The sequence below is a fragment of the Phalaenopsis equestris genome, unplaced genomic scaffold, assembly GCF_001263595.1.
Source record: "Phalaenopsis equestris unplaced genomic scaffold, ASM126359v1 Scaffold000174, whole genome shotgun sequence".
Classification (NCBI taxonomy): Eukaryota; Viridiplantae; Streptophyta; class Magnoliopsida; order Asparagales; family Orchidaceae; genus Phalaenopsis; species Phalaenopsis equestris.
This window is the reverse complement of record NW_018164616.1, coordinates 309,064-332,379: the sequence shown is the minus strand read 5'-3', so window position 1 is coordinate 332,379 and position 23,316 is coordinate 309,064. Positions and strand designations below refer to the sequence as shown.

Genomic DNA, 23,316 nt, shown 5'->3' with positions numbered 1-23,316 from the left:
ATTTCTATCAGAACAGCCGTCAGCGTCTATTTTCCCCTTTGCGAGCTGTATACGAGGAATTGGGTGGTGCTCCGACTGCATCTTTCCTAAGGTGGTGATTATCTTCCTCCTATCCACATCCGCATCTTCCCACATCACTCACTGTCGTCGTACCTTGTTGCAGCCGCCACAACAGCATCCTATTGTTGTTTTCTGCAGTTCAAGCTGCCCACACGCCTTCTCCTCCCGCGTCCTCGCTGCCCTCTCTGTCCCAGACCTCAACCTTCACTGTCGCTGCACGCAACACCTTCCCTTTGTAGTTTTCCTGCTGCCTAGCGGCCCCAAACAACAAATTGCGGCTATCTGGACTGTCGTTCCGTGTCGTTGTGCCGTTCTAGCTGCCCATAACTGCTGCCACCCCTTATCCACAATCAAGATACCCCTTCCGTACGCACCTCTCCAAGCCCCATAACCGTCGCCGCCATCACCTGAGATCCGTACAAACACGAGTTGTATATCGTGTGTGTTGTATTTTCCCTTTCAAATGTGTTGATTGTAATTGTTTATTTGCTTTCGATAATAATATTTATTTTTCCCTAAAGTGGTCTAGGTTAACTCTGGTATCATTTGTTATCAGAGCAAGTCTAACCCTAATTTTATCCTAGGATTTCCTAGCATCAGTCATAACCCAAGAATTTTCTTTCCTACTGTCAAATACCTTTTCCATTACCACATATCCTTAAACCTAATTTTCTCTTTTTGATTTTCAAAATCAATAACCTTAAACCAATTATTTTTACCATCTTTCACCTCCCACCCCTAAACCTTAGCCATGTCACTAAAGAAATACATACTCGAGCCTACCCATGAGGAGAAATAGCGAGAGAACCTCCAACTTCAGCGTAGGTTTTCAAAAATTGAGGATGAAATCCACTAAAGGAATACCCTTAACTGGGATCGAGAGAATCGAAGAGGAGCCAAAGACGAGAAACTGATTCCCTTTCATAGAGAGGACTTCAAGGATGCAATTGAGGATGAAATCCACTAAAGGAATACCCTTGACCGGGATCGAGAGAATCGAAGAGGAGCCAAAGACGAGGAACTGATTCCCTTTCATAGAGAGGACTTCAAGGATGCACAAGACCAGTCACGATGCTTTGGAATTCAACATCAAAGGAGGCGGAGAGAAGAGCCAGCATGTGAAGAATGAGAGAATTTGCAGATCAAGAAGAAGAACCAACGTTTGTTCCTACCAGCTTACTATAGATAGAATATTCAGACTCTAGCTTAAGTAGAGAGATCACTTCAACAAACGACCACCACATCTTAATAGTCAGCACTCAACTTCAGGTTCTTACAGCCAGATTAAACCCAAGAGAATATCCAAGCTAACCCCATCAGAGAAAAAGCTGAGTCTGAGCGGAAACAGATGGAACCAATCTGCATTTCTAAATCTGTAATAGAAGAAAGTGTTATAACTGCCACGAATTTGGGCATACTGAATTAGACTGCACAACTAGGGAAGTGATCTATTTCATAGAGCAGTGTGCTTTTGAAAAATTGGCCAATGACACAGTAGACACTGAAGACGAAAAGGACACAAAATAGAAGGACCAGTCCAGTTGAACAGATAAACGGTGATCCGGAAAAAATGCATACTCCAGAGAAGATTCTCAATTTTCATCCAACGAGGAAGAGACGACATTAATTCCAGTTGACCCTAAGATAGAGATTTCAACTGAGGTAACAATAGTCATTCTATAATATAGTGACTCTAATGTAATGGTCATTCCAACAGAGTACGAGATTATGGTGCCTCAAGCAAACATTTTGCCGGCATTGAGATGAGCATTAACAGAACTGGCCTTAGATGTTCAAAAAGGCCATGAGTTTAGGGAGTCAATATCCGACATATGACAAACCCATAAAAGACAAATTCTGACATTTTAGATCCATAAACTCATCTCTGAGTTGCCCCTACTGAGAGAGGTCCAACATGTCGGAGATGGGGCCCTTTTGTGTCATGTTGGGACGACATATGACAAACCCATAAAAGACAAATTCCGACATTTCAGATCCATAAACTCATCTCTGAGTTGCCCATACTGAGAGAGGTCCAATATGTCGGAGATGGGGCCCTTTTGTGTCATGTTGGGAAGATTACATGGAGTTATTCAAATATTAAATTCAGTTCATCATGGTACTTATCATCAAATGTCCAAACACGAGGAATGAACCCCTTCTTGGAAATTTATCTTAGGAGCTTGATGGAGAATAAAATTCTTCAATGGAATTTGGTCAGTGAAGAAGAAGAGAACTCTCCCAAGTGGTTGCTAGTGGGAGTGGTGCAACTTACCACAGATTACACCCTAGAGTTTATTTCTCCTCACATATTGGTTTATCAGCTACATCCTGCTGAGTAAGATAAGCGAAAGAAATAGTTTACAAATCAGATGACTCAATATTTGATTTATGAGAATACTTGTCTATCTACGGTATCAGCTCAAGTTGTGTCAAAAGAGAACAGACATCTATTCTACCAGGATATGTTGTGGAATGATAACACCTACATGTCCACAACACCTACATGATCAACCTCCTAGGGGAATGCAATATCTTTGCTACCATTAACGTGGCAAACATGAGTTCGTGTTACAAGGAACCAAAAGCTTCGACGAACGAAGTCAAAGCTTCCACAACATCGAGAGATGACGAGGGGTGACGAGGGGCCTTACCATCGCGGAACTGTAGATGATTCAGTACAAAGGATGCGACACTGTAGCAGCTGTGTGATGCATTTCCCCTTTCAAGTGTGTTGATTGTAATCATCCATTTGCTTCCAGTAATAATATCTGTTTTTCTTTGTATTTGGGTCAAACAACTTACTCTTGGTTATAGTTGCAAGAGTTAACCAGATTAACAAGCTTTGATATTTTCAACATTTCGCTTCATTTCCAAGGGATTTATGAAGAGTTACAAGGCTACTCCGAGAAAAACTTTTTATTTAGGACCAGAACCACATTTACCTAAGTAATCTGAGATCTATAGCCTATAGTCAACAGTTTTAACCAACGTTTCAAATGAGATTCAATACATATGGACAGGATCTAAAATACTAGTTGGGTTCAAACTTAAACTAAATATTTTAACAAATTTTGGCTGTTCTGAGTGGATTTACCTATTTTTCCCAATCTGCTTCCCACAATTATGGACTATATCCTTTAATTTTCAACGCCCCTTTGCTGGGATTTGAAATTGAGTCTCCCAAGAATAGAGTCAACCGCAACCCGCCAGCTTGAACTTTCATTAAGAATAAAAACCGTGCTAGGCTTGAATATTTTACCAAAATAAACTTTTGATTGAATGAGGATTGACCAGTCTTATAAAATGAATGCCAAATATGCCAAGCTACTGAAATCTTTAATATAAGCAGTTCAAGTTTTTTTAGTTAATCCCCAAAAAAAAAACAAAGAAATCTAGCAACAACATTTTAAGATCAAGTACGAAGTAATAAAATAATAGCCTGATAAAAAATAGTCTGAATAATAAAGGAATATAATCATGGCAGTTTCAATAAGACAAACTAACCTTCGCGGCTGATAGCTTATCCATACCCAAAAAGTGCAAGAGGAACTGGGTGGTTGACCCATTGATAATCAGTGTTAGGAATACAATTCCACCAGTAAAGAAAACAAACTGCAGCAATCCGAATAACCAAGTTAAGCTATTAGTGTAGCAACAGCAAAAAAACTAGATGTAATTTACAGCTTAAGAACAGCATACCAAGGTTCCAAGTTCACTGGTTAGAAAAGGTTGGCTCGTGTTACTGGCTTGCTAAGAAAAAAAAAATGTAAATCAAGAAAAAGAAAATAGGGAAAATTCACAGATAAGAAAATCTGCTAAAAAAAATATAGCTTCGTGGAGATATATCATAATTAAAAATAAGAAAATATAAGTGGATAACTCACAGATAAGAAAATCTGCTAAAAAAAAATGTAGCTTCGTGGAGATATATCATAATTAAAAATAAGAAATCCATAGAGATTGACGCAGGGTGTCTAAGTAGCATGCCAATTGCCATGCCTACACATCTTGACTGATTCGATCCAAGCATAAGAGGGACCAGCCGGCGCCCTCGCAGGGAGCTTTTATTGCGTTAGGATAACGAACGCAAATTTGTATACGTATACTTTTTTTTTTAGTGGGACCCACACTTTAATTTGGGTGGTTTTAATTGGACACCGGTGTCCTGACGCAATAAAAAATACTTCCGCATGCATGAAATTGTCATGTATTGGGAGTGGGGCCCACTCTTAGTCATCCAAGAATTATATATGTTGTTTTTGTCATGTTTTAGAACTGTTTGTCATATTTTTATTTGGGATAGCTGTCTTCATCTCTATTCTTTCATCTAGGACTGTATCCAAGGATCTGTGTGGTGCTCCAACTAAGATGGTGATTATCTTTCATCAACCCTTCCACATCCTTCCCACATCTCACGCCGTCACCTCCCCTATTGCAGCTGCCCAAAACAGCCATTTTAGTTGTTTCTTCCTGCAGTTTTCTGCCTTCCAGCCATCTCCATCTTCTCTACTTGCTACCGCCATTTAGAATAGCAAGGAGTTGTTCCTTCCTGCTCCAGCCGCCCTAGTTGCTCCTCCCTGTCCCTCATGTCGGTCCCTGCCTGTTCCAGTCTTCCCAGCTCCGCCTCCCCCTTCCCTTTTGTTGTTCCCCTACTTGTCGCCTGGGACAGCAAAACCTCGCCGTCTTCCTGCTGTTTACCCACAGTCCAGCCCTTTTCCCCACATACTGCCACTCCCGACAGCAGTAACCGCTGCTGCCTGCTGTAACCATCACCTTAGATACATCCTAGTCATATGTTGTGTATCCATTTTTTTGCAATTTCAGATTTTCATTTTATTTGGCTGTAATTTGCAATTTGATTTCAGTAATAATATTTGATTTTCCCACTGTCGTTGGTTAAACTTGGTATCAGAGATATTTTTAAAAAGGAGCGTAACCTCTAGGACTGCAAAACAAGCGGTTTTGTGCGGCAGCACGCAGAAAAGAGCAGTCAACCCTTCGTTGCCTTCATGGCAGAGCTGCTTGAATCTGAACAGCTGCGATCCAGATAGCTTGGATACGGCGGCGTTAATGGAAGCCATTATTGTGTGAGAGTTTCGTGACATTAAAATTTGGCATGTAAGATACGTAAATAGCAAAGTTTTGTGTGTTGTATATGTCAAAAGCCCCTTGTGCCTCTTTTTTTTTTTTTTTTTTTTTTTTTTGTCTTCCATTCATCCTATGCAACTTTCATTTAGTCTTAATTAAGTCTAACTCGAATTTCATTTACCTTGTACACTTTCTTTCAACGTGATCCACTCCTAGATATCAAATTTGAATATTTGTTTCTTCAATGCTTCCTGATTTTAGTTCTCATAAAATCAATATTAAAATTTTAGTATAAATTCAAACTAATAAATATGAAATCTTAAAAAAAACCTTAAACTTAAATGGCTCAGTCCAGCCCTCATCGATCATGAAAGCGGTGATACTCGCCTTGCTTACCCACACGTGAAACCCTTTCTTCGTGGCTGCTTAGCCCAGTTTGACCTCGTTTATTTCTTCCTTCGTACAAGACATTCACGCGCTCCTTCCACACACGAGGACTTTCTTCCTTCAAACCGCTCAACAAAACACATCTAGAGAAAGTTTCATGGATGTGAAAAGTGAAGGATTTCGTCAAGCAATTGCCAGCCAACGTAAAACTTGTCGAAATAAAATCAAGACATGAATTCTTTTGAGCATTGTGTAAGTGTTAGGGCGTCCCCTGGAAGTGGCGTGTTGTATGACCTGAATACAGTGAAAAGTGTGCAAGGGCTGCTACACCGGCGTCCGAGTGTAGTATCAAATAAGCAAAGGTTCCCACATTACGGATGGATACGGCTAAAGAAGTTAGTCTATGAAAATAATGAAACTAATATTAGGATTGAATTTTGGCATATATGTACTCTCAATGGTAAATTAATGGAATTAATTGATATTATGATATATTGAAAAATTAATATCTTATCTATTCAAGAAACTAAATGGGTTTGAGAAAAGGCTGAGGAGATTGATAGCTAGGCTTTAAACTTTGATATTCTGGGAAGAGTCGTACTAGAAGGGAAGAGTCGCACTAGAAGTGTTGTAGGTGTAATTATAAATAAGAGTTTGAAAGGTATTTTTGTAAAAATTAATAAAGTTAGAAATAGAATTATAGCCCTTGAGATTATTATTAATACTAAGATTTTTAATATTATAAGTGCATATACTCCTCAGGTAGGTTTAGATATAGAGTCTGAAGATAAATTCTGGAATGATTTAGAAGATTTAATACAAATAATACCTCTTGAAGAAAAAATTTTTAATGGAGGGGATTTAAATGGACATGTCGGTCGACTGGTAGAAGATTTCAGAAATATTCATGGTGGCTACGGTTTTGGAGTGACTAATGAAGAATATAGAGTCATTTTAGATTTTGGTTTGGCATATGATTTTTTTATTACTAATACTTTATTTAAGAAAAGAGATGAACATCTTATTACTTATAAGAATGGATCAAATAAAACACAGATTGATTATTTTCTTATGAGAAAAGAAATCGACGAGATTGTAAAAATTGTAAGGTCATTCCAAGTGAAGTTTCAAGTACTCAACCTCGATTATTAGTTCTAGATTTTAAGATGATGAGTTGTAAAATAAATAATACAAAGACTTATCATCACAGAATTAGATGAGAGAACATTAAAGACAAATAAAATTATTTTTATGAGTAAAATTCAAGATTTCAAAATTTGGGATGTTTATGAAGAAACGAATGATACCTAAGATAAAGTAACAAACACTATTAAACAAGTAGCAAAAGATGTACTTAGAGAATCAAAAGAAAAATTTTCTATAAATAAATATAGTTGGGGGTGAAATAATAATATGCAAGAAAAGATAAAAATTAAGAAGATATGTTATAAAAATTGATTTAAATGTAAAAACTTAGAGAACTGGGAAAAATATCAAATGCAGGAAAAATATCAAATGACCTGGAGAGAGTCTAAAGAACAATCTGTGACACTAAAAATTCTATTTTTATGAAGAGAGTCTAAAGAACAATATGTGACACTAAAAATTCTATTTTTAGTGATCTTTATAACAAATTTGATATTAAAGAGAGTCAAAAATATATTTATAAACTGGTCAAATAAAGAGATAAGAAAAGTAAAGATTTAACTCAAGTAAAGTGTATTAAAAATGAAAATCAAAAAGTGTTTTCCTTAGAAAAAGATATTCAACATAGGTGGGTGATTTATTTTGATAAATTTTTAATGAATTTTCTTAAAATATGATCGCCTTTAATGATCTTAATATCGTTAATAGCAATATAATGTTTCATTTTTACCATCGCAACAGTAAAAAATAAGTTGAGGAGGCTTTAAAGAAAAATACGGGTGGAAAGTCTGTAAGACCTGATGATATCCAAATTGAAGTGTGGAAGTTTTTAGGAGATTTGGGACTTTTAAATATTATTTTAAAAATTAAAAAGATGTCTGAGGAGTGGAGAAACAGTATTTTCGTCCCCATTTTAAGAATAAAGGGGATACACAAGACTGTGCAAATTATAGAGGAATTAATTTAATGTGTCATACTTTAAAATTATGGGAGAAAGTAATGGAGCATAATCAATTTGTATTTATGTCGGGCAGGTTTACTATGGAAGGTATACATTTATTGAAAGGTTTGATGGAGAAGTGGAGAAGTTCAAAGGAGGATCAACATTTGATTTTTAGTGATTTAGAAAAAGCTTACGATAAGTGTTGATATGATCCTGTGGAGAGTTATTAAAGATATGCATACTAGAACTGTTACTTGTGTTCGAACTGAAGGAGGATTGACCAATTATTTTCCTATTCTGTTGGATTACATCAGGGATCGACTTTAAGCCCGTATCTTTTTCCTTTAGTTATTGATGGTCAACTGGACATTTAAAGGAGGATGTACTTTGGTGTATGTTTTTTGCTAATGATATCCTTCTCGTGGATAAGACAAGAGAAAAAGCCCAGGAAAAACTTGAATTATGGAGGTCTACATTGGAGCCTAAAGGCCTTTATTTGAGTAGAACTAAAACTGAATACATGGAATGTAACTTTAGTAGTAGTAGCTCTGGTGACAAAAATGTAACTTTGGGTGATCAAATTATTAAAAAATGTGAACGATTTAGATATCTTTGGTCTATTGTTTAAAGTGATGATGATATAGATGAGGATGTTAATACTAGAATTCAAGTTGATTGGTTGAAGTTGAGGAATGCTTCGGGCCTTTTGTGGGATAGAAAAGTACCGCTTAGATTGAAAGGGAAATTTTATAAGATGGTGGTGAGACCTGCAATGCTCTATGATGCTGAATGTTGGCCTTTAAAAGAGAAGATAATACTATGTTAAGTGTTGTCGAGATAAGAATGATTAGGTGGATGAGTGGTTTTACACTTAGAGACAAAATGCGAAAAAAATATCTTCTTGATAGGGTTTGTGTAGCTCCAGTGACGGACAAAATTAGAGAGAGTCGTCTTAGATGGTTTGGTCACATTAAACGTGACGATCTGATGAACTGATTAGGAGAGTAGATGTTTTAGATTCGTCTTATGTTAAAAAAGGCAGCGATAGACCAAGGAAGACTTGGGCCTATTGTATAAAAATGATCTTAATTTAATAGACTTAAATGAAAATGTGACACTAAATAGGACGCAATGGAGAAAAATGATTCATGCAGCCGACCCCACGTAGTGGGATTAAGTCTTTGTTGTTGTTGTTCTTTGTTGTCTTTGTTGTTGTTGTTGTTTCTTATTTCAAGAGTTGAATTTCCGCTTTGCCGCTTGTTTAACTCGATTAGTTTTATGTTCTTGGTCCATGCCTTTAATAAGGGATTTAAAGGCCTTGGGAACTTAAATCATACCAACTGAAATTTGGCACCTTTTAGATATTTTTTCAATTCATTGACTACCGGTTAGACATGTTATTAACATTTGTAGATATTTTGTCAATTCTCTAACAAACATGAATGTTGTCTTATGTCTGCTTTATTAATGTTTCTAATGTTGCTCGCTCATCAATCGTGATTCCTGATTGAGCCATCTCCGACAAGCAGTACCCGCACGTCAACCTTCTCACTAGCTTCAGCTTCTACCTTGCAAACCTTGCAAACAAGACCACATAGGAGGCTCAATTCGCTTGGTCCTGCTAAAAGCAAAATCGACGGCATCATTGTTGGAATCCGCACAGGCTATTGCTCGTTCATCCTTGGCTTGCTTCGCACAGCTTCGGCGCTCTTGGGCTAGATTGACAATATCATCGCCCTTGCCTCCCTTGCTTCCTTTCCCTCTCAGTTTTTTATCCAAGCTCGTACAGGAAAGCTCGGTTTTCTACTCTGACCATTTCTTCTCTGCTTGGCACATGAAAACATACACTTCATCTCCTCTGAGTAACAACTGTGCTACAAAGGAAAGAAAAAAAAAAACCGGTGCTGCATAGTCATGGCTAAAAATAAAACTCGAGATGACATAAAACTGTAGATAAGAAATGACAGATAAGGCTTGGGATGTGAAGATCTTAAAAGTTAATCCAGAAAAGATTGGGATGAAATCATGAAAATTTAGAGGGAAACCGGCTGCAGTTAAAGAATAACTAATACCAAATGTGCATAAGGTCAAAACTACAGCTTGATGGCATCTAGACCTCAGCCTGCCTACTTCTAGCCAGACTACAGCCATCACACATAGCTACATATTAATATTCATTGTTGAGGAATAGCGCAGTGTTCTGTGCAACAGGAAATCTGCTTAAAAGATGTAAAATCTTCCAATCCAGGAAGTCCAATACTCAATCAAAAACGCAAGTACTGCAAAATTTCAAATGAAATAAAACTCAGCCAAGCAGAGATGCTGAATCAATGCCACAAAAGATGTTTTCCTTTAAAACCTTTGTGCTAAGTAACGGCATTAAACATCTTCATGAAGGTGCTTTACCATACCTTCACATAATCCTAACAATTATACAGGAAACACCACAAGAAATGTATTCATGGAGAAATGTTGACTTACTTTTACAGAAAGTGAGAGTGATAAAGCCACTGCTCCACGTAGCCCAGACCATACAAGTATCACAGATTCCTTCCAGTCAAAACCATATCCAGAATGACATAAAAAAGGATACAATAACCCAACAACCAGAACACGTGACAACTGGACATAAACATAGAGCAGAATAAGGTATCCCCATGAACTTCCTGAAATAGAAAAAAAAAATTTGAAGAAACAGAAGTAAAATGAATCTATAAGAAAAATATTCACTCAACATGAGCATTTAGCAAAAATGCTAATTAAACTAAAATAGTTACGTTCAATTGAGTGTGAGCTAAATTACATAAACAACAATCTTTTGAAGAAGGAATAAACCATTCAAAGGTACCAAGTAGATCCTAATGTGCTCTGATTGAAGAAAGACAAGTCTGGAAGAGAGTTTCAATTCTCCAACTCGGCCGTTAAACATTACGGGCGACAATTTTTTTGTGCTGATGTGATCGGCAGTTCCTTGACAAGCATTGCAAATCAATTCTTTTTATTCCCATCATGCAGATTTGATTAGAAAGAGCTTTACCCCACCGTATTTCAAAACTTTAGAAAATAGCCATATTTTAAGATAAGCAGAAATGTTTTTCTCTGCTTTGGTTGTAAAAAAGTTGGTCATAAGATGCAATCTTGTCCTTTTGCTTTTATATAAGAGTGACAGCATTCATGTCATTTATGTGTTCCGTTGAGAACGATAAAATGCATCTAAAATTCAATGGGTTCGTATGTCTCTAATGTTAGAATTACTGCAGAGGAACTTACCGAAAATCATAAGCAATACATGAATAGAGATTGGTATCATTACTTTCATTAAACATGATTCTTTCTTATCAAGTCCAAATCCAAAGAAATTCTTGAATCTCCTTTTAGCAGATGGTGCGTCAATATGTGAGATGAGAAGTTAGGAGCCTCTTTTCTAACAAAACAAAAGACCACATTTGGATGGGATTTCATGGCGTAGATCACTGTTCTCTCTTCAAATTTTGGCAAGCTTATTTGTATGGAGAAGTAAATCACAGCCAAAACAATTTATGGGAGCTATAATGTTCCCACTTATTGCTGATGTCAACTCTATAACTAAATGGATGCCGACTCATTCATTAAACTTTGTTTATACCAGTAGTATTCAATTATGTAGCATTGACACTTCTAAAAATGATTGTATCAGTGTCGAACACGTATCAGACATATACATTTGTTCGACACATCCTAACACTTGTCTAACACTATAAAATATGAGTCTGAATTTTTTTCGGGCCCAAACATGTTCGAGACACGTCTTGACCCGCATTAGACGTTAACCCAATGAAAAAATAGCATATGGAAGTAAAAAATTATAAATGTACATAAAATCTTAATCATACCTCATAGTCGAAGTCGCATCCTCTCTCATCATGTCAAAGATCCCCCTAATATTTTTCAAAATTGAGAATAGAAGGTGATACCAGAGTTAACTCAATCGAAGACGATGGAAACGAATTTTATTACGCGAAAGATAACTCAGATGCATTCAAGACTCCAAAAATAATAAAAACAAGACTACCAATAATGAAAGAAGATAGGGGACATCAACAACGAGGTGGGTTTTGGCTAGTGGCTAGAAGAAAGGACAACAGGTGGCGGTGGCGTCGGAGAGAGCAGCATGTGTGGGTGCCTGCTAGAGGGTGTTGTAGGCAACCAGTGGGCTACAAGGACGTGTTGAACGGACCGTTGGAAAGTGGATGGTGAGACAAGGAGCTACTTGAAGGAGTCGTACGGGTTGTTGAAGGTGGTCGGCAAGAGAGGCGGTTCTTGGGGAGGAGCCAGACGGGCTTTCGAGAGGTGCTGGATGGGGTAGACGGCGAAAGGAAGGGACTTTGCGACCTTTTTGGATTGCACACAGAGAGTGACGATAACCTAGAGTTGAAAAAATTTAATCTGCCGCCTTCTGGAGTCACAGCAGGCCGTTGCAGTTACTTAGACTCGCGGGAAGGGCCGTTGTGGACTTCTGGAGTCACAGTCAAGAAGTTGTAGCAACATGGAGTCACGAAAAGGAAGTTTATGGTCTTCTGGAGTCACAGACAAGGCGCTGCGGTCCCCTAATGTCGCGAGAAGGACGGGTGCAGTCCTCTGGAGTTGCAGCAGGAGACAATGGGCTCAGGACAGATGAGAAATAACAGAGATAATCAACACCTTAGAGGAGATACAGCCGAAACACCTCGTCGTTGAATACAGACGAGATACAGCTGGAGCACCTCGTCATTGAATGCAGCCCTCAGAAGAGAAAACGCTGACGGCGGACTCTGAATTTCAAAACAAATCAACAATTGCTTGACCTAAGCAAGCACCACACCTATATACAATAGAGATTTGTAACTAGATTAGGTAATGATTAGAATAAAAAAGAACAAGTAAAGGAAGATATTGAAAAGGCAAGAAGTAGAATGGGAGAGTAATAAAAGAGAAAATGGGGGATAGGAGGGAAAGGAAAGGGGGGAGCTAGGGCGGTAAATTCCAACCCATCCTAAGGGACAGCCGGTCCAGCAAGGCTGGACCAATTTCTATAGGGTTGTTATAGCCAGCCCCCATTTAGAGCTCTGCGTCAATCACCCGGGACTGGCGTGTCACGACACAACCTGTTGCTTAGAATTGACTAAAACGGGAACTGCGGTCGAACGGTATTAACATTTTATTTTTCAAAATTTTAGAAACTTTCACTATATGTAAACGAGCAACTAATCCACAAAGCGCAATAAAATTTAACTATCCAGAAACAACATCATAATGGAAAAACAACATCTCAGACCAATATATAAAGTGTCTCTATATGGAAGTAAATAATTAAAAAAACTAAAGTCAACAAAAAACTAATATTTATCAGTAGCAGTGATTCTCCTCCTATAAATCAAGTCTCTCCCACCAAGCAAATCTCCTAAAGTTTTTCTTCTCCTAAAAAAAACATTAACTTCAACTGTAAATTTCACTTAGTGAGTAATTATAATCTAATACGTATTAAATTTGTTATGTTGCATGTTATGCATAAATGATCCAAAGAAAATGAAGTGAATTTTATTAAAACTTTAAATTTATCCATTCCCGTTACACTTCAAGTATTAACCGTTTTTATCATTTTTAAAAGTCATAGCAGGATTACCGTCATAACCGAAGATAACCTCAAAAATGTACCCAAAGATAAACCTTTACCATTTCATTAAATGTGAACGGGTATATTGTATCTCAAGTAGGTACCATCAGGGGTTAATCTTGTATGAATTAAATTTTTACCTTTCATTTTATCTCCTTTAAATTACTTCCTTTTAAAGATATTAAACATTTGTTTTCCATTTTCTCATTCATTTCCTTTCATTCTTAAGTTACATGCATACAAACATAAAATAAATTTATAAAGCATTAAGAAAATTCTTTATTTAATAAACTTTAAATTTAATACATATAATAAAATAATTACTAACCTTAACTTAGAAGACCTCTGAGGAAATTTAATCATTCACTTCGTTTCTTAGATCCTAACACATTAAACGTGCATATAACTATAAGAATTACATCCTAAAGAAAATCTTCTTTGAATATAAAATAATTATTAAAACGCTTAGCCCTTTTAGCTTTAGGACTCTTGCCTTTCTTAAATCTGAAGGATTTTTCAAATTCTTCACACCTCTCCATCTAAAAGAATTTAATAATATTAATTAATCAAATTAATTAAATTATTAATTCCATTAATAATATTAAGTTTGACATTTTCCTTATAGGCTTTCAAGTCGATCTCTTCCACTTGCTTGTTTCATAAACTTTTACTTCAAAGCTGAAATCTCTATATTTAGAGCTCTACTTCTATCAAAACTTTGCATTAATTGATTAAATATACCCTCTCACATAAATAATAGATTTATTAGCTAATTTAAAAAAGTCTAATGTAATTTAAAATCTTTCGGGTGCCCAACAATCTTCCTTTTCCATCTCACATGAAAATTGTGATAATCCTCCCTTAAATTTGGAAATTAAATAACATCATCCTGATTCAAATAGCTTTATATTAGCACCTATTTACTTAAACTCATAATCACTTACAAATATATAAAATAATGTATTAATTAATCTCAAAAAGTATGACTATTTACCTATCTTCGGCTCTGCCCTAACAAACGCTAGACAATGCAAGATTTTCCTCCCTTTTCTTCCTTCGGTCTAGACTTGACGCAGAGAAGCTCGAGTCATCTACACTTCTTCCCGCACGCGAGCATTGTAGAGAGTTCTATTAGCCTTCTTCTTTTCCTTCGATCAGCATGACACAAATAGCACACGCAGGCTTCTCCCTTCTCCTTCTCAGTGTGAGAAGACAGCATCAACATCTCCTCTTCCTACGCACTCCTACGCATTGCACCAGCATAAGATATTGTAGCTTCCTCCTCCCTGATCAAGGCTTCGTCGAGGTATGTCTTTGATGCCGCTCGACTACTTTCCTTCTCCGTCTTCCCTTCGATTTCTTCTTCTTTCCTCATCCGCTAAGGCATGACAATTTCTTCTCTCACTCAATCTCTCCAGCTGCCTCTCACTCGATGGTAAGAAAGGGGAGGCGATCTAAGGAGAGAATGTCTATCCGAAGGCATTCGCCTCTCCAAAACACTTCACCTCTTATTATCATTTATTTATTTTATTTTATTATTATCTTTTTAATAGAATTTAATTTCTACTATTACATTGAGGAGCTTCAACCTAATTCATCAAAGCTCTGGGCCCTCAAAGTACGGTGTTAGTCCATGATATTGAATGTGGCTGAAACGTTATAGTCTCCTGACAGATCAATCTTGTAAGTGTTGTCATTTTGTTTCCAAAGTATCATGAAAGGTTTATCTGTTTTGGGTTTAAACTTCTCGAATGCTCTCACCGAGAGTCTTTCCTTCTTTAGTTGAATCAACATGATGTCTCCCTCTTAGAACGTCACCTTCTTCCAGGACTTATTCACCTATGCTTGATATATGTGGTTCTGCTTAGCAATTTCTTTGTCAACCTCTTCGTGGAACTTCTAAATCTTGTTTACTCCATAGCATCTTTGTTGAACTCTAAGGTCGGTAAGAGTGGTATCAATTCAAGTACTCATGTGCTTTGAGCGGACTGCGCTCATATAAAATGTTGAACGGGGTGCGTCCTATAGTCTCACGCATCTACTGTAGGTGAACTCAGATTGAGCTAGAACGTCCTATAGTCTCACTTACGCATCTACTGTAGGTGAACTCAGATTGAGCTAGAATAAGATTCCACTCCTTATCATTTTTCTCTATAAAGCATCTCAGAAGGTTTCTTAAGCTCTTATTTACTACCTCGGTCTGACCGCCTGTTTGTGGATGAGCTATTTAGATGAATTGAAGCATAGTGCCTAGCTTCTCCCAAAAAGTCTTTTAAAAGTGGCTCAAAAATTAACATCTCTGTCAGAAGTGATGGTCTGGGTAATCTCGTGCAACGTCATGATCTCCTGGAAGTATAAATCGGTAATATGAGACGTGTCCAGTGTTCAGTGAAATGGTACAAAATGCACAATCTTTGAGAATTTATCCACCACAACCATCACGGAGTCCATGTTCATCTGTCCATGGGAGCCCTACCACGAAGTCCATGTTAACATCCACCCACGGTGCCTCTGATGTTGGCAGTGGCATATAGAACCCTGCATTCTGCACTCCCATCTTTGCCAAATGGCAAGTCCTGCATTTCCTGACATGTCGCTCCATATCTCTTGTCAGTCGAGGCCAAAAAAACATGTTCTCACGAGGTCAAGAGTCTTGTCCCTACCGCATGTTCTACCAATCCTTCACTATGGCTCTCCTGGACATGGCCTCTCTCAGCGAGCACCTGAGAATGCATAAGTGGCTCTAGGGGAACAATTATCTATTTGCTTGGCAATAATGCCTTGTCGGCTTCTCTTGACATTGCTCTCAAGTGCCCTTCAAGTCCTCATCTGCTTCGTATAAATCCCTCACGACCTCAAAACCCAAAAAACGAGCCTGGATGTGATCAACAGATGTTGACGACTTAGTGTGTTTACCACATGGTTTTGGCTCCCAGCATTGTGCATAAACACAAACTACAATGAGGCTAGGAACTACACTCAAGGGGTGTGTTGGCCCTTCAGTTTGCTTTGGTTGTTGAGGAATTTTAAGGCTTCATAATACATAAAATAGTGTGCTCGTTCATCAGCATCTAATGACTCCAAAGCTCTCACAATAGCATAAAACTCTTTATTGTAAGTCGAGTACTTCCTCCTAGAATCATTCAGCCTCTCACTGAGAAAGTGATGGGGTGTCCTCCCTAGCTCAGCCCTGGGAAATAAGATCATTTTGATGGCCCTGCTGTCGATGCACATCCGCCACGACCCATCTTTCTTTGGCATTATCAAGGCAAGAACAACACACGGGCTGATGCTTTCTCTGACTAATCCCCTCGTGATGAGATGTTGTGCCTGTCGTTGTAGTTCCTAGTACTTCGTACATCTCATTCTGTAGGCGGGCCGCTTTGGCAATACCGATCCTAGTATAAGGCATATGGGTTGTTGTATGTCCCTGAATGGCAGTAATCCTTCTGGGAGATTATCGGTTATGAAATCCTGGAAATCTTATATTAGTGATCACAGAGGTGTTGGTACCTCACTTTTGTCTTTTGTTCCCTCTAGGAGGACTAATGCTAGTGTTATTGGGGCATCTCTAACTAACTGCAAGAAAGTGATATGAGGAACTTATGTTTCCTCTATCGCCTCCGCCTTTCGTATCCTTATTAGTTAGCAAAATGATATGTTTCTCATCCTTCTTAAAGGAGTAAGTATGCTTGAAGCCATCATGTTGAGTTTTGTGATTTCCCAACCAAATGACAGGCATTCATAGGAACCACATCGCACCATATTAGCTCCTATAGTTGATCCTTAATGGAAAAGTCAACTAAGCATTGTTGGTCTACAAGTATCTCATTTGTCTTCTTCAACCATGTAAAATAATATGACAGAAGATGTTTCCACATGTCCAATCCCAACTTCTTCACCATTAGAATTGACACAACATTCTCACAACTCCCACTATCGATGATTAAGATGCAAACCTTACCCTTGATGGTGCTCCTGGTACGACAAATACTATGCCTCAACCAAGACTGCTCCCGCTTTGGCTTGGACTTCAAAACTCGTTGAATGAAAAGTGCGTCTCCATGGAACTGAAGCTCCTCCTCGAGGCTATTGTTCTGACTCTTCATTGACCTCCTCGATGGAGCCATAATCTGTGAGGGTGACGACTCGGCTCACATAACAGTTGAAGGCTATGTGATCGCAGTTGTGGCACCTGAAACACTTTCCGGTTGGCACTGTATTGGAGGAGCTACCTCTTCCTTGTTTCCTCCCACTCTGGTATGTCCTATCATTTTCCTATCCAACATTGCAGTTCCTCCTGAGGTAATCTTGTTGGTTGTGATAGCTACAGTTGATAGTGGTAGCTACAGGCGATTGCTTAGCTGAAGGTGGTGGCCTAAAAGACGACAGTCGTTCCCTATCCAACATTGCAGTTCCTCCTGCGGTAATCTTGTTGGTTGTGATAGCTACAGTTGGTTGTGGTAGCTCCAGGCGATTGCATAGCTGAAGGTGGTGGCCTAAAAGACGACAGTCGTTTGCTCTGCTTCTATTGTCGCTCCATCTTCAATGCTAAATTTTGGACATCTCAGATCATTCAGTATGGTTGTAGTTGCACCACGTTGCAAGTAACAAGTTTCCGACACCAAAGATATCTGGTTAGCGTGTGCTCCTCTGGCTCTGTCAACTCGCACTTTAGTTGTAAGTGGTCCAACTGGGTTGTGACTCAACAAAAAAATCTCGTTGTTAAAAGTTGTGGAGTTTCAAAAATAGGTCCTGACGACAGTGAGGTGGGAGGTATGTCTGTTGTATTGTCTTCCTCATCCTCCCTGCCTTCTCTTCTCTTGTGCCTCTGCAAATTCTCCCACCATAGAGAGACAGTCTTCTTCAGTTTAACGATAGCTAGTTTGACCCGTTTGTCCTCTGGCACATCATTGCACTCTAAGATTTGTTCAACCGATTGCAACCAATCGATAAACTTATCTGGATCCATACCACTTTTAAATAATAGAAGATCCATCTTGATGCCAAAATCTTGTTGGTCTCTTGGTGTGGCCTCTTCCCTCAGCCAATTCTGATATTGTATTCTAAAGAGACGGTGTCGGTATTCCTCATTGTTGATATCTTTTGTATGGAACGAGTTCAAATCTTAGTCCTTGTCGTCCCTTCGACTCTCTCACTCGCGATCGAGCGTACTTTACCTTGGGTTCCATCATCCATCTTTGCTAATCTCTATTGCAGATGATGGATCATTCACTGTATTTCATCATGAGTAGGATCTGGTAAGTATCTCCTTGAGGCCATGGTTGAAAGTTTGGGACCTGCGAAAAAAAAGATAAAAGAGAAAAAGAAAGTACAAAAAGATAGGAAAAAAAGGGAAGAAAAAAAGGGGGAAAAAAGAAAGAGGAGACGGAAAAAAATATGGCGGACTCTAAGGAATTCTAAGATAGGACAAAGGTTAAGCCAGCTCTGATACCAGATGATGTCGTAGTTAACTCAAGACGACAGAGACGAATTTTACTATGCGAAAGAAAACTCAAATACATTCGAAATTCTAACAATAATAAAAACAAAACTAGCAATAATTAGGAAGGTCAAGGACGTTGACGACGAGGTGTCGGTGCTGGAATAAGGGACAAAAGGTGGTGGTGGTGTCGGAGAGAGCAGCAAGTGGTGGTGGCTGTTGAACGGTGCTATAGGCAACCGGTGAGCTGCTAAGATGAGCCTGAACGAACTGCTGGAAGGTGGTCGACGAGACAAACGATCGTTGGGAAGCCTCGAACGGGCTGCTAAAAAGTGGCAGACGAGAGAGGCAGCTAGTAAAAGGAGACGGACGGACTGCCGAGAGGTGTTGGATGGGGTAAACGGCGACCAGAACGGAGTCTGCCGCCTTCTAGGATTGCAGACAGGGAGTTGTGACAACCTGGAGACGGGGAATGGAGTTTGTGACCTTTTGGAGTCATAGACAGACCGCTGCATTCACACGGTGTCACACGAAGGGTGGTCGTGGTCTTCTGGAATCACAGACAATGAGCGTCAGCAACATGAAATCGCGGAAAGGAAGTGTGCGGTCTTATGGAGGCACGGACAGAGCGTTGCAATCCCTTAGAGTCACGAGAAGGGCAGTTGTTGTCTTCTGGAGACACAAGCAGAAGCAGTGGGCACAGGACATCTGAGAAACGACAAAAATAATCACAAGCCCCTCCTCAAACGAGTTACAGTCGAAGCACCTTTTCGCCTAAGATACAGCTCTTCAAGGTAAAAACGTCGACAACGGACTATGAATTCAGAAACAAATCAACTACTTGACCAAAGCAAACACCACACCTATATATAATAGGGTTTAGTAACTAGATTAGGTAATGAAGCAAGAGAAGAATAGGAGTTTCAGTGCTCTTGGTACACAGCAATCCCGTCGTTTCCTTCCAAGCTAGCACTAATCGCGATTGTATCGCAAGTGTGCGCTCAAGAAGGCGATGATTTTGGGTGAAACCGAGAGGGGTGGCTATAAGGAGAGAGTTGTGATGCCCAAGGCTTCCGTTCCCCCTAAATAACCGAAAAAGGCAGTAGGGAGTGTGGGCTCCAAAAATTCACGACCGCTCCGTAATAACTTTGCATTTATTTTAGTTATTATTTTGAGAAAGAGCTTTGGAGAGTCAAATTTTCAGAATGTAGATTGGATTGTAGACAAAACTACTCAAAGATCTCACCCTCATTTAGCGATGACTTTTTAATCTAGGATTCAAAATTTCTAATAGGCGCAAACGGCTATGGTTAATTACCCCTCCCGATAATAGAAGAGCACTTTCGATTAAGATTAGTCATTAAAAATTGAATATTTAGCATATAATAGCAACAAACTTAGGATTGAAGCTGTAGACTTCATCACTTAAAGCTTAAAGCGGATGGTAGGGGAATGAAGATGAAACCCAATCAATATCTCATGGTTCTGTCATTCCGGGTCGTCGTGGTCCCTGATCTACTCAGTCAGAACTGATAGTCGACCCAACCTGACAGAATGATTCTTGTCAGCATTTATGAGTTGCTTCGTCTAAGAGATCCTTATAAATATGGGATGGATGTTTGTCTCAGCGGACAAATTTAAGTCGACATTCGCTAACAAAATATTTTGCGTCAATCTCCATGAGTTGCTTCGTCTAAGAGATCCTTATAAATCTGGGATGGATGTTTGTCTCAGCGGACAAATTTAAGACGACATTCGCTAACAAAATATTTTGCGTCAATCAACTGTACATTTATCATTACCAACTCAAACGATACAAAGTTAGTAGAAAACATACGAGATCCAATCATAACCGTAATATAATGGTGTTACAACCACCCGGTCAACTAACTCTAGTAATAACTGTTATTTTGTTGTGTCGTTTGATGACAAAACCAAGCAAACTGAGAACTCAGGTCATGTTCTTATTGACATGTGATTGTTTTGATTGTGAATATAGAAGTGCATTTGATCTGACATTCGCTCTTTGTGAGCCGAAGTCAGTCAGAAATATTTCAGCCTAGACAATCTATTACGATGTGCAGATGGATTTATTTTAAGTCTTTAAGTGATTGAATTTTAGCTTAAATTTTAGTTGATTATTTTAAAAAACTTGATTTAAATGATTGACTACTCCGGTTGAAATCTTAGATCAATATGACTATCATTAGAGAATTGAACATTTTAAAGTTTTTATATTTGAAGGAGGGTATTTAGTTTTGTTAGTTTAAGCATTTCAAAGTATAAGTTATGTCGACTCAGAACATTAAAGATAGGAGGATCGAACCAGATAATTTGGACAAGTGAATTTTCATCTTTAGGATTTGAACTTTTATTATGGTTTACTAAACTCGTAACCTTCAGTCCTCATGAGGACCATCTAACTAATTGAGACTTATAACCCTAACCTATAGACAAGACGGCCCGATTAACCAGTGCAGCATTCTCAAACCTAGTATCTGAGCATCTAATACATTGTTGGAGCACACACGGTCATTTGAATTATGGGTTTAAGCTATTTTAACTAGAGCATTTGGTGTTAAAACAATTTAGATGACTTTAAAATATAAATTAATCCAAATAGCTTGCATTTAAGTTTTCACTTTAAGCATTTCTTTATCGCCTTCTATCCGCTAGTAGATGTGTTACAAATTTCACTGTGGGATTTTTAATTTCAAATTTTAAGAAAACTTCATATTTGAATTATGCTTCGCCCTTAGGAGCCTAAGTCTAAATAGCTCAATTTCAAAATATTTCTTGATTTACAAGCTTAAATTTTAGAATTTAAAATATTTTAATCCTGAAAGTTTATATTTTAATAGTCCAAAACTTCAAAATTTTTAAAACCCCAAGAGCCAAAATATTAAAAAATAGGTCCCTAATATTTTAAATTCGAAGAGCCTAAAATTTTAAAAGCTCAAATTTAAAAGTCATTCTAAAATTAAAATGATTGATGTTTTATTTTATTTAAAAAATCCAAAATTCTAAATATTTTAGAAGGGTTACAAGCCCAATTCACATAAATTTCAGCATTTTCTCGGCAACAACCTCTGTCTGAGGGCACGATAGAATACCATTCTTCCCAACTATCTTAAGAGATGAGTTGATCAGTGTCATGAGACACTACGGCCGGGGAGCAAATGTATAATTTTATCCGCAATTTTAAAAGGCACAACGGGCCTTCAATGTACATACATAAAAAGCTGAATCGCAAACTAGTATTTCCTGCAGGGTACTTCGCTTTCCCTGAACGATACTTACTTCCCACGGACATCTACTCACTTTCCCACGAACAGGTATTTTAAAATCTCCATTCAAAAGTTTTCCAAATGAGTCTGCATTTTTCCCAGTCTAGCAGTTACTTTGCTCTCAAATGAAGATTTTCAAAAATTTCTCGATTGCCCCTGCCTTTATACCTTTTCGAGCTCCAATCTCGTTTACAACACAACAATATTACAACATATATTTTCCTCATTGCAATACACAATCACAAAATGAAATAAGAATGTAAAATAAACATCAACAAAGTTCAAATAGGAGCTCGGGTAAGGCAAAAGTCATATAGCCGCACAAAGCGGCTAGGTGGGGCAAATAGGAGTTGCTCAGTTTAGGGCAGCCGCAGTTTATTAATAAGTTGATATGCAACAGCCGCCCTGCAAAGCTGCTTCGCAGAAGCTGTTGCGGATAAGCTGACTAGATGTTTGTTTATTACTGCTTAAAAATAGTTGCAATACAGTTGTTTCTCGACAAATGATCATTTTGCCTCTGTGTGGCAATATTGTTTGCAACAGAACTGTCATAGTAATGCATTTGATACTTTAAAAGAAAAAATTCACCTCAAAACAATAAAAAAATGAGATAAACACCTCATTTAACAGTGAGTATTGTCATTACTAAAGTAAAGAAAAAATTATTAAAATAACATTTAATAATATAATCATATTATTTTTAAAATAGAGACCGCGTATGTCACGAGTCAGGTCGTCCTCCAGGGATACTAGAGACCGTGTATGTCACGAGTCAGGTCGTCCTCCAGGGATACTATACATTCTCGATCACTCGGCGGTGGAATTTATCAGTTTGTCTGCCCACCAGAAGAAGTCACACTTCTCATTGATTCTCTGCGAGCACCTGTAGAACTTTCTCCTGTAATTATATGTCTGACATGATGTCAGCAGGGAACTCTGAAATCCACAGTGACACAGCAATCCTCGGAGGTACCAGAAATCCTCGAGCTCATCTTTCCTAAATATTTTAAAAGGCAATACATTAGTCGTAACAGAAGCAAAAATTTTCTTCAGAAATAATTAATTAAGTAGGCGTGAGGTCTCAGAGAACTCAGTATACCAACCAACAAATCTCACTACAAGAAGACAGCAAACCTTATAAAAAAAGAGATTTTAATCATCTTTGAATCACGTAATATCAAGCTCGTGTGTCTCATATACATATCACAAAAAAAGCATCCAGAAGAACCTCAGAAATTGTATCTTCGAAAAAAAAGAAAGGAACATGGTTGCCTTCAGAATAATTTCACAAGTGACACTAACCAATACTGACAATCAAGTCATTCAG

The 23,316-nt window shown here is 38.2% G+C and overlaps 1 protein-coding gene across 1 annotated transcript in view; it reads right to left on the bottom strand.

Moving 5' to 3' along the window:
• LOC110022177 (sodium/hydrogen exchanger 7-like) overlaps window positions 1-23,316 on the bottom strand; it is a 120,183-nt gene that overhangs the window by 5,209 nt on the left and 91,658 nt on the right. The window contains exons 12-14 of the mRNA XM_020720992.1: window positions 10,109-10,293; window positions 3,763-3,813; window positions 3,568-3,675 (exon numbers count right to left, since the gene is read on the bottom strand). Coding sequence (XP_020576651.1) covers window positions 3,568-3,675; window positions 3,763-3,813; window positions 10,109-10,293 — 344 coding nt within the window. The remainder of the gene's footprint in view (window positions 1-3,567; window positions 3,676-3,762; window positions 3,814-10,108; window positions 10,294-23,316) is intronic.